Source organism: Saccopteryx leptura, chromosome X (genome assembly GCF_036850995.1).
Source record: "Saccopteryx leptura isolate mSacLep1 chromosome X, mSacLep1_pri_phased_curated, whole genome shotgun sequence".
Lineage (NCBI taxonomy): Eukaryota > Metazoa > Chordata > Mammalia > Chiroptera > Emballonuridae > Saccopteryx > Saccopteryx leptura.
Window position 1 is genome coordinate 34,220,699 of NC_089516.1, and position 12,095 is coordinate 34,232,793.

Sequence of the window (12,095 nt, forward strand, 5' to 3'; positions counted from 1 at the left end):
TTTTCACTTACCAGTGGAGATATATCAGCAAAAATATTGCTACAAGAGATTTCTGAGAGTCTACTGTTTATTTTTTTCCAAGATTTTTATGGTTTCACGGCTTACATTTAAATCTTTTATTCATTTTGAGTTTATTTTTGTGAATGGTGTAAGTTGGTAGTCTAATTTCATTTTTTTGCATGTACCTGTCTAATTTTCCCAACACCATTTATTAAAGAAACTGTCTTTACTCCATTGTATAGTCTCACCTCTTTTGTCAAATATTAATTGAACATAAAGACGTGTTTACTTCTTGATTCTCTGTTCTGTTTCATTGATCTGTATGCCTGTTGTTAAGCTGGTGCTTAACATTGTTTAGGTTACAATGGCCTTGTAATGTAGTTTGATATCAGGAAATGTGATACCTCCCACTTTGTTCTTCATTTTTAAGATTGCTGAGGCTATTTGGGTTCTTTTTTGGTTCCAGATAAATTTTTGGAATATTAGTTTTAGATCTGTGAAGTATGCTATTGGTATTTTAATAAGAATTGCATTGAATCTATAGATTGCTTTGGGTAATATAGACATTTTAATGATGTTAATTCTTCTTATCCATGAACACAGTATATGCTTTCACGTGTTGGTATCTTCCTCGATGTCTTTTTCAATGTCTTATGATTTTCTGAGTATGTCCTTTACCTTCCTTGGTTAAATTTATTTCTAGGTACTTTATTTTTTTGTTGTCGCAATAGTAAATGTGATTGTTTTCTTAATTTCTCTTTCTGACAGCCCATTATTGGTGTATAAAAATGCCACTGATTTCTGAATATTGTTTTTATATCTTACCACTTTGCCAAACTCATTTATCAGGTCTAGTAGTTTTGGGGCTGAGACATTAGGGTTTTCTTGTACAGGATTGAGAAGAGAGAAATAGAGAGAAAGGAGAGGGGGAAGGGTGGAAAAGCAGATGGGCACTTCTTCTGTGTGCCCTGGCTGGGAATCGAACCTGGGACTTCCACACACTGGGCCAATGCTCTACCACTGAGCCAACTGGCCAGGGCTTCATATTCCCAACTTTTTGGGGAGCTCATCATTCTCAACAGAGCACGTGTCCTCATCAGTCCTGGATTTCAGTCCTGGTTCTGCCCTAGGAGCACCTACCCCTGGTGGGCAAACTGCAGCTCGCACAAGCCACATGCGGCTCTTCCACAAAAAACACGTGTAGGTTCTACCTCCATAAGGAATGTACCTACCTATATAGTTTAAGTTTAAAAAATTTGGCCCTCAAAAGAAATTTCCATCGTTGTACTGTTGATATTTGTTTGGCTCTGTTGACTAATGAGTTTGCTGGTCCTAGAGGGAGAACAGAACTGCCCCAGGGTGCACACAGGTGCGTGGGAAGACAAGACAGAACTCCCACGAGGGGCGCCGCGGGGGGCGCGGGGCGGGCACTCGGGCCCTCGCCTGGCGGCGCCACCTTCCTCCGCGCCGCGCATGCTCCGTGCCCCCCCTTTCCCACGCTGCCCACGCCCCCGCTTAGCCCGCTCCCTGCCCGGAGGTTGGTGCTGGACGGATGGTTGGACGGACAGCCATGCAGAACGCACATTCCGAGTGGTGACGGTGCGAGGCCAAGCCCCTTCCCAGAGCCCCGCCGCCTCCTGGGGGCTGACCCGGAGCGCTGCTCAGAAGCGTTAGCCTTGGCCTCAGACCTGCTGGAGAGCTAGGGTCGGCGCCATCTCCGCAGGTGGCGAGGGAGCGAGGGAGCTGCGACAGCGGCGACCGTCGGGACTTCCTGGGAGGCGGCCAGCTCGGGGAGCTGGCAGCCGGTCCTCGGGGCTGCCCCCTTCTTGGGCTCCCAGGAAAGGCAGCCCGGGTTTCTCAGTGTCTGTCCACTGACTGCGGTTCGCTACTGTCCCCGGGGCCGGCAAAAGCGCATCCTGCGCCCAGCCTCCTGGTAAGTTCTGTGCGCCTCTTCGTGTGGGAGCGCGGGCAGGCTGGCGCAGACACCGAGGTCGCAGCAGTCCTGCCCTGGGGCTCCGGGCGGGGGGTTGTGCCCTTTGGTGGAGTGGGGTGTTGGCGGTGAAGAGCAACACACGGGAAAGCTGAAGAAGAGGAAGCTGAGGGCGTGCTGGAAGGCCCACGGGTAGGAGAGAGACTGCACTGAGCTTCACTGGGACTGCGCGGGAATTGTGCAGTGCCGCCCTGCAGAGCCGGTGCTCACACACACCCACCGAGCTCCCGGGGCGGCGGCAGCTGCAAGCCTTCGGGACGTAGAAGGGAGGAAATCTGAACTCCCTGCTAGGGAAGCCCAGTTCTAGTGGCAGGGTGCAGAAAATAAATGGTAAACGTTTTAAATGAGGAACTAATAAAGTATATTAAATGGTGGGAAGTGCCATGGGAAAAAACAGAGTACGAGGAGGGAGGTGAGGTATGGGATTGCAAGTTAAAGAAATGTGGTTCGAAGGTAGCATTTCTGAAAACCTTGAAGGAAGTAAGAGAGCCTACTGGGCAGAGATAACAGCCAGTGCAAAGATCCTGAGGTATGTGTGTAGGAGGAAGAGTTTAGAGGCCAGTGTGGCTGGAGCCGAGGGAGCAAGGATGTGGGAGGACAGGAGGAGGAAGTCAGGAAGGGCCACGTGGGTTTATTCTGAGTGAGATAGGCACTTCAGGGAAAGTTCTAAGCAGGGAAGGACAGAACCCCACTAGGAGGTGGCTCTCTTTATGTCCAGTTCAGCTTCTGCCCCTAAGGACAGGGTCTGAGACCCCAGTTGCAGGGTTGCTCTTTCGAGTGCTTTTCTAGGCTGGGCCACATGGAGGGCCCTGAGCTGACCTGTGGTAGATCTGAGCCAGGCCTGGGCTCTGGGCTGAGCTGGCCTCCCCAGGCGCTGGCTCCTCCGGCCTTTCCACCAGGGGGGTGGCAGGTGCACTGCAGGGAGAGCTGCTGAGGCCGAGAGAAGGCAGTTGGGCTGGAGTCACTAGATCCCAGAGGAAGTTCCATCAGGACGGAAGAAGACTGGGCGCAGTGGTCCTGGGCGTCCTTCCTTGTGGATGAAAAGCCCAGGTTCCTCAGCTAGTTTAAGTGAGGCTGCTGGCTGACTATCTTTCCTCTTTGTTTGTTTGTTTGTTGTTTTATTTTTCTGGGGAAATAGCCCCATCTTACAGTCTTCTGAAGGCATCAGCACCAAAGCCCGCTGGCCCCTCTCCGGCTTTGGGGCTGCTTCACTTCAGCAGGCAGCACTGCTGTACCCTCTACTCCAGGGGTCCCCAAATACGGCCCCTGGAGGCCATTTATCCGGCCCCCACCGCACTTCCGGAAGGGGCACCTCTTTCATTGGTGGTCAGTGAGAGGAGCACATTGACCATCTCATTAGCCAAAAGCAGGCCCATAGTTCCCATTGAAATACTGGTCAGTTTGTTGATTTAAATTTACTTGTTCCTTATTTTAAATATTGTATTTGTTCCCATTTTGTTTTTTTACTTTAAAATAAGATACGTGTAGTATGCACAGGGATTTGTTCATAGTTTTTTTTATAGTCCGGCCCTCCAACGATCTGAGGGACAGCGAACTGGCCCCCTGTGTAAAAAGTTTGGGGACCCCTGCTCTACTCCTTCCTTCTCCCAGGGGGCCAGGCGGTGGCTCTTCATTCTCAGCTTTCCTTCTGCCCCAGTCAGTGAGGGGGTGGGAGCCTTCCGCCTTCCACCCCCCCAAGGAGGGTGGCAGGGCCTTACTGGCTTTCGGCCCTGGGCGCTGCTCAGCCTCAGGGTCTGAGATCACCCTTCAGTGTCTCCTCTGCTTTGGTAGTCCAAGGTCAAAGAGTCTTAAGGGAAGCTGCTCTTCAGCTCCACAGGCTCATTCTAGATTGTTCCCTATGCAAATGATAAGAAACATCACCCCATTCCCACCTGGGGGGAGGGGTTACTTGGAGTTACAGTCTGTGATGACAGGGTATGTCATGTCTTTCTCCAGGATTATTTTTTCTTTCCAGAATTTGAAAGTATGCTGACTTTGGGGAGTAGGGCTTAAGCATAGACACTGTTGGGAGCAACCGCTCATTGTGGTTGGTGTCCCCAGGGTGCCGTGTGGTGTTGAACTTCAGTGCTGGTCTCCATCTACAGGCCACCCTGTCCGTGCTGTTTCTTTCAGCTCATCGTAGCTCAACAGCTGCTTCTCTATTGGGGGCTTGGATCCTAGTATATCTTTGAGTGGGGGGAACAGAGATTAATGTCTCTTCCTTTAGACTTTGTTGTCTTTTCCAAGATGGATCATGACCGAGAAGTATAGCTTGCATTGTTCTGCAAAACAATGTGATTCTAGTCTGAAAACCCTGGCTATTGTCACTAGTCTGCCCTGTACCTTTAGCTTGGTAGGCTCCCCAGTGACTGATGGTGTGTCAGAACGAAACATGTGACATGTGGACATCAGAATGATTACTTGACAGTGACATCTTTTGCCTCCCCTTTCTATTGAGATGAGATTCACATAAACTATTTTATTTTTCTATTTTAAGATATATATATAATATATATAATGTATATTATATATAATATATATTATATATATTATATATATAATATATATTATATATAAATTTTTTTTTTTACAGGGACAGAGAGAGAGTCAGAGAGAGGGATAGATAGGGACAGACGGACAGGAATGGAGAGAGATGAGAAGCATCAATCATCAGTTTTTCGTTGCGACACCTTAGTTGTTCATTGGTTGCTTTCTCATATGTGCCTTGACCGTGGGCCTTCAGCAGACCGAGCAACCCCTCGCTCGAGCCAGCGACCTTGGGCTCAAGCTAGTGAGCTTTGCTCAAACCAGACGAGCCCGCGCTCAAGCTGGCGACCTCGGGGTCTCGAACCTGAGTCCTTCCACATCCCAGTCCGACGCTGTATCCACTGCGCCACTGCCTGGTCAGGCGACACATAAACTCTTTTAAAATGAACAGTTCAGCAGCATTAAGTACATGCATAGTGTTGTGCAACCGTCATCACTATCTAGTTCCAGAACATTTCATCACCCATGGAGGAAACCCAATAGCCATGAAGCAGTCATATACACACACTGCCCCCCCCCCCCGGTCCTGGTGCCCACAGATATGACTCTTTGGATTTTCTTATTCTGGAAGTGTCAAAAGTTTTATAAGATTTTTTTTGACGGCAGGTCGCAGGACAGTGATACTTGGAGAGGTAAAAGACAGAACTCTCTTATAGCCACAAAGGCGAGGAGGCTGCCATGTAGGTGTGCACCTGGGCTAGCATAATAGTTTCTGTGGGGTCTCTCTGGACATAAGGGCCGTCTCTAGTTGTCTGATACTAGTAGTCCCTGAATATGGGATCCAGTAAGGGAGCTGAAGGGATTGTTTAGTGGCCCCAGAGGGCTCCTGATGAGGGAGGCAGTTGGGGTGGGAGCTTAGCAAACTGCCCTAAAGCAGAAGAAAGAGGATTTTTTATTTATCATTTATTTAGAGGAAGGCGAAGACAGAAAGAGAATGAGAGGGAGGGAGGGGGGGAGAGAGAGAGAGAGAGAGAGAGAGAGAGAGAGAGAAGCATCAACTTACCGTTGTTTCACTTTAGTTGTTTATTGATTGCTTCTCACATGTGCCTTGATTGGGGAGGGGAGGCTCAAAGCTAAACCAGCAACCTGTTGCTCAAACCAGTGACCTTAGGCTTCAAGCCAGTGACCTTTGGGCTCAAACCGGTGACCTCAGGATCATGTTGATGATCTCGTGCTCAAGCCAACGACCCTATGCTCAAGCTGGCAACCTTGGGGTTTTGAACCAGGGACCTCAGCATCCCAGGTCGATGCTTTATCCACTGCGCCACCACCAGTCAGGTGAAAAGGGCTTTTAATCGTAACTCCCAAACTAGGTCAAGATCGCACTTGTGAAATATTCTATTCCATCATATAAATGGAATCATATCACCTGTGACTTTTGTGTGTGTCTGGCTTTTTTCACTGAGCATAATGTCTTTAAGGTTCATCCACATTGTAGCATGTATCAATATATCATTCCTCTTTAATGACCAAATAATATTCCATTGTGTGCATGGACCACATTTTGTTTATCCATTTGTCAGTTGATGGACATTGGGTCCTTTCCATTTGTTCATTGTGTTGAATCATGCTGTTAGAAACATTTATGTATAAGTTGTTATTTGAACACTTGTTTTCAGTTCTTTTGAGCATATATCCAGGAGTGAAATTGCTGGGTCATATGATAACTGTGTTTATTTATTGAAGAACTATCAAACTATTTTCCCTTTTAATTTTGAATACTATCAAGCAAACAGACAAGTTAATGAAGCCCAGGTACCCACCTCCCAGGGTTAGCAGTAGCCTCCAGCTCGCCTTATTTGCTTGTTTGCTCTTCCTCTGTGTGTGTGTGTGTGTGTGTCTGTCTGTCTGTCTGTCACTGTCTCTGTCTCTGTGTGTGTGTGTCTCTCTCCCCTTTGTTTTTACCAAACATTTTAAAGTAAGTTTATAAGCCATTTCTTTCACCAGTGCTTCAATGTGTATCTTTTTTTTATTATTCAGTGAGAGGAATGGAGGCAGAGAAAGACTCCCACATGTGCCCCAACTGGGATCTACCAGGCGAGCCCACTACAGGGCAATCCTCCGACCATCTGGGGGTGTTGCTCTGTTGCTCAGCAACCGAGCTCTTCTTAGCACCTGAGGCAGAGGCCATGGAGCCATCCTCAGCATGCGGGGTCAACTTGCTCCAATTGAGCCATGGCAACAGGAGGGGAAGAGAGAGAGAGAAAGAGATAGAAGTGAGAAGGGGAAGGGTGGTGAAGCAGGTAGGTGTTTCTCCTGTGTGCCCTGACTGGGAATTGAACCCAGGATATGCACACAGTGGGCTGACGCTCTACTACTGAGCCAACCAACCAAGGCCTTAATGTACATCTTTTGATAAGGATATTTTCTTTCATGACCCAATGTCATTACCCATCCATCACATGAGCAGCAGTGGTCCCCACTGTCCTCTGAGAGTCACTCCACAGTTGGCCCTCCATGCCCCCCAATGCCTTGACTCCTCTTTTGTTCATACCAGCATCTCATCAAAGACTCCACTGCAGTTGGCTGTTGGCCTCTTAAATCTCTTTTCATCTAGAACAGTCATCCTCCCAAGCCTCCTCTTTTCCCAGTGACACTAATTTGCAGAGGAGACCAGGGAACAGCTCATCTCCTGGATAGGGCTGGTTGCTTCCTTATGATGTCTTTAACTGGTCCCCTCTGTTCCCAGGATCCTCCATAAACTGCAAATTGCGTCTCAAGGCTGCATTAGAATCTGGTCAAGCTTTGGCAAGAGCCCTCTTGGGCCACCTGAGCGCTCCCCACAGCATCCCAGAGGTGTGTCCCACTGCCGTCCCACCACTGTTAGATTAGCTTTCTCTCTTGTGACCAGCAGTAACACAGGAAGACATTTTGACATCACATGGATGTCTGCTCAATCTTAAGGGATTCTTTCTCTCTGATTAATATAAACTTCATCAGACACATGAGTTTACTTATTCTGAGCCAGTGTTGATTGACAACTCATCACAGGTGATAAGGGACTTTAGAGCAGTTTAAATGCTCTGGGGACCCTATCCCATTGCTCTCTCTCCCGTTGCACAAACCAGCTGTGCTCACCCACAACAGCATAAGAAACACTCAGGCCCACACGCCCACTGTCCACAGCCTTGTTCCTCTGCTACTCTGCCCAGGGTACTTCCACCATTCATTCTCCATTTGGGTGAAAACAACATTCTTAGAACAATCTTTCTTCTTCCCCCCTGTCTTCTGGCATTGAGAACTGATGTGGAGAACACTGATTCCATCCACTTCTCAGTGACATGCTCTTCCTGCCCTGAGTGTGAGCCCCAGCTCCCTCCTGTCCCTGACGGGCCTGCACGGCCTCACCTTCTGCAATTCACCAGCCCCCTTTTCAGCACCATGAGCACTGCACTCGGGCCTGTCTGAGGGCTGGATATGGGCCGTGCTGTTGGCCTCCTACCCTCTTTGCTCACCCTCAAACTTCACCTCTTGGCCTGAATGTTACCCCTTTAGAGAGCACCCCCTCTCCCCTAGCTATTGGGGGTCCCCTCATTTGCACAGCTCACCAGCCTGGTCTTTCTCTTTCCCTGAGAGAGAGTCTATTTGCAGGTGGAGGTGGTATGTTTGGCGTTTTCCTGTAAGAACCCTGACCTGAGGGAGAAAGAGGTTGGCAGTGGAGCTGCCAAGGATGGCTCCAGATTTGGGGTCATAGGTGCTCTCACTTGAGAAGGGGGCCACGAGAGAAGAAGGACATGAGAAAAAGAACGGAAAGAAGCAGCAGATTCCCTTGAAACCTGGTTAGGTGAGCTTAGCGTGAGGAGGGAGCAAAGTCCACGGCAGGTGATCCACTCCAAAGGTGAGGAGAAGGTCAGAAGCTCAGTTTAGAAAAGTGTTAGGGGCTGAACTGTGCCCCCCCCCCCGACAGCCATGTTGAAGTCCCGCCCCCAGCAGCTGTGAGTGAGACCTGATTGGGTGAGGCTGTGCTGCAGTGAGGTGAGCGTCATCTCATACTGGCTCTTTCTACTTCCCTTAGCTGCTTTGTGCCCTTGCCATGGCAGCCACGCTCCTGACGACCAGAACCGAGGTAAGGGGGGCTCCCCAGCTGTGGATGGCCTCTCATTTCAACATTTCCCTTTTACAGTCTCCATCTTCTACCTCTTCATGTTCCAGCCTCATAACTTTTTTTTTTGTATTTTTATGAAATTAGAAGAGGGGAGGCAGAGAGACAGACTCCTGCATGCATCTGACCGGGATCCACCCGGCATGCCCACCAGGGGGCGATGCTTTCCCCATCTGGGGTGTTGTACCATTGCAGCCGGAGGCCACAGAGCCATCCTCAGTGCCTGGGCCAACTTTGCTCCAATGGAGCCTTGGCTGCGGGAGGGGAAGAGAGAGACAGAGAAGAAGGAGAAGGGGAGGGGTGGAGAAGCAGAGGGGCGATTCTCCTGTGTGCCCTGGCCGGGAATTGAACCCAGGACTTCCACACGCCAGGATGATGCTCTACTGCTGAGCCAACCGGCCAGGGCCTCAGCCTCATAACTCTCGCAGCCTCCCCGAGCTGCTGAGCTCTCCAGTACCTTCCTTGTCCCGTCTTTACTTGCTGCCACTTCATCCTGGGACTCATGAGGGTGAATTTCCCTGAAGCAATAAGAATGGCTCGTTTTAGGTGCCAGTGTCTTTTGAGGATGTGTCCGTGTACTTCACCAAGACAGAATGGAAGCTTCTGGATCTGAAACAAAAGATCCTGTACAAGCAAGTGATGCTTGAGAACTACCACCATTTGGTGTCAGTGGGTAAGGATCTCACACCCACCCGATGTACCCTACCCTGTCTCTGAATTCAGTTTATTTCTGAGTTTCTTTGCTTCTTGATTACTATAAGGCCAAGAATAAATGCATTTCCTCATCAGATCCATAATCCTTTGCAGCCCACCTTTTGTCTCAACAGGGCAGTTTTAAGTTAAATGGTTTGGACCTGTAAATGTTTTAGGCAAATGGGTGTCCCCCATCAAATTTATTTTGCATATAAACTCATAGCTTAACTTAACCTCTTCTACCCAAAAGATAGGTGCAAATTACTCTGTGCACTATTTGAAATTCCATTCACTTTTACCAAGGTGGCATTTCACATTTATTTCATGTTAGAGAGTTTAGCAGCATGAGTCACAGAGGGCCCAGGACATGGAGGCCCAGGACAAGTCATGCAGAAGGCGGGGTGAGAGTTGAGGCCGCCCCGCCCTGCCACACCCCACTGCCCTTGACCTTGTAATTGAGCCTCTTGCGCCAATTTTCCTTTTAGGTTCAACAGAGTTAACTTCTGTGATTTACCCCCACAAAGGGAGACTGCCTTCTTCCTGAGTTCTTTCTGACCCTCACCGGGAAGATCTGGGGTTTCCAGGGCAGATCAGGAATCCTTAGCTGACTTTGGCATAAAGAACTGAGACATCTGCTCCGTCTGATGCTGACCCAGAAGTCTTTGGCTTTTTGGGTGCAGACAGCCCCTTGGGTGTCTTCACTTCCCGATGGTCCCTAGTGCCTCGCCCCCTTTGGATCCCTGATCTAACCCTTCGTCTGTGCTTTGGGGTGTCCACACACACACAGAGCCCGCACAAGCCTGCTGCCCTCATGCAGGCCAAATAATAACACCTTTATCATAACTCTTGGCCTGAATTGCCACCTGCTTAAAATCCCCAGTGCCTGCTTAGCCCCTGTATGCTTAGAACGCAGTTTCCTTAGAGGGACTCTGGGGCACTTTTTGGAGAGTTCTTTGTTCTCTGTTCCTGAAGATACTGAAGTTGGGCTGAATTCAGGAGTGACTGATCCGCTTCCTTTCCATGAACAGGACTTTCATTCTCCAAGCCTCACCTGATCTCCCTACTGGAGCAAGAGGAAGAGCCCTGGTTAGCAAACGTCAACGAGGCAAGGACTGCCACAGGGATACGGGCAGGTGAGTAAAGGGTGCTTAGCCACCTTGCCTGAGCTATGTGCAAAGACCAGCGACCAACGGAGGGTGGGGCAGCCGCTTTGGGTGGGAAGTTCTCCTTTATGTCAGATTTAAATTTCCCAAGGAGTCCTCCCCACAGAGGTACCGGATAAAAGGAGTCCCTCCTGCCACTTCTTCCTTCCTCGCTCTCCGGTCTGCCTGCCATGATCATCTCCTGGTTCATCTTTCTCAGCCTCGGAATGAGAGTGAGAGTGAAAAACAAACCCTAAACCGAGATCCATGGAGGTAACAACACTGGTTAGTGCTCTGTGTCTTTACAGATGAAAGGATCCAGAGCCAGACTTTGAATTCCAAGAAGAAACACTGTGTAAAAGAATTCCCAGGGGCCAATCTTCAGGGTGGCGGTAAGGGCCAGGTGACCAGGCTACCAGAGGAAACACTTGAGCAGACACGGAACCCTGTTCATGCTCCAGAGACAGGTTCCAGCAGAGGTGACCGTCCCAGGAAGGAAGGCCAAGGCAGCCCGTTGGGTGAGGGAAGAGAGATGGTGCAGAGAAGTGACCGCAGAGTTAGGCAGGGTGTGCTCCCGGGGCAACAGTGTTCTGAAGGTGCAGAGAAACGGTACCTGTGTCAGCAGTGCGGGAAATCCTTCAGCAGGAGCTCCAACCTCATCAAGCACCGCGTAATCCACAGCGGGGAGAAGCCCTACGAGTGTTCGGAGTGTGGGAAACTCTTCCGGCGCAGCTTTGCGCTCCTGGAGCACCAGCGCGCCCACAGCGGGGTGAAGCCCTATGAGTGCAATGAATGCGGGAAGGCCTTTACGCGCAGCTCCAACCTCATCAAGCACCAGGTTATCCACAGTGGCGAGAAGCCTTACAAGTGCCAGGAATGTGGGAAACTCTTCCGGCGCAGCTTTGCGCTCCTGGAGCACCAGCGCATCCACAGCGGCGAACGGCCGTATGAGTGCAGCGTGTGCGGGAAGTGCTTCAGCAGGAGCTCCAACCTCATCGAGCACCAGCGCACCCACAGGGGTGAGAAGCCCTACGTGTGCAGCCAGTGTCCGAAAGCCTTCAAGGGTGTCTCCCAACTCATTCACCACCAGCGCCTCCACAGCAAGGATAAGCCGTTTGAGTGCAAGGAGTGTGGGAAGACCTTCCGGGGCCGCTCGGGCCTCAGTCAGCACCGCCGGTTTCACAGTGGTGAGAAACCCTATGAATGCAGTGAGTGTGGAAAGACCTTCAGCAGGAGATCCAACGTCTTCAAGCACCAGGCCGTTCACAAAGAAGTGAGATCCTATGAGTGTCAAGACGGCAAGGAGGTATTCCGGAGCAGCGTGGGCCTCCTGGACCACCAGCAGGTGCACGAGAGCGGGAGGGCCTGCGGCAAGAGTGGTGAGAAGCCCTGCACGTGTGGCGAGTGTGACTCGTGCGTTAAGTGTGATAAGGCCTTCAAGGGGAAATTGACGCTCGGTCACTATGTGAAAACTTGCCATGAGATGAAGGCTTTGGAGGAGAGTGACTGTGAAAAAGCACCAGCCTCCTTGGCCTGCAGAAGTCCTACTGCAGAAGCCCACCCTGAAGAGGAGAAACCAGAGATAGACTCTAAATGCACGGTTGCCCGCAGTGCCATCTGA

General features: G+C 50.1%; 1 protein-coding gene across 1 annotated transcript in view; it reads left to right on the plus strand.

Annotated features, from left to right (window-relative positions):
• The window catches only part of ZNF275 (zinc finger protein 275), a 106,251-nt gene extending 94,156 nt beyond the window's left edge, over positions 1 to 12,095 (plus strand). Inside the window, 1 exon segment of the mRNA XM_066357778.1 lies at positions 11,071 to 12,095. Coding sequence (XP_066213875.1) covers positions 11,071 to 12,095 — 1,025 coding nt within the window.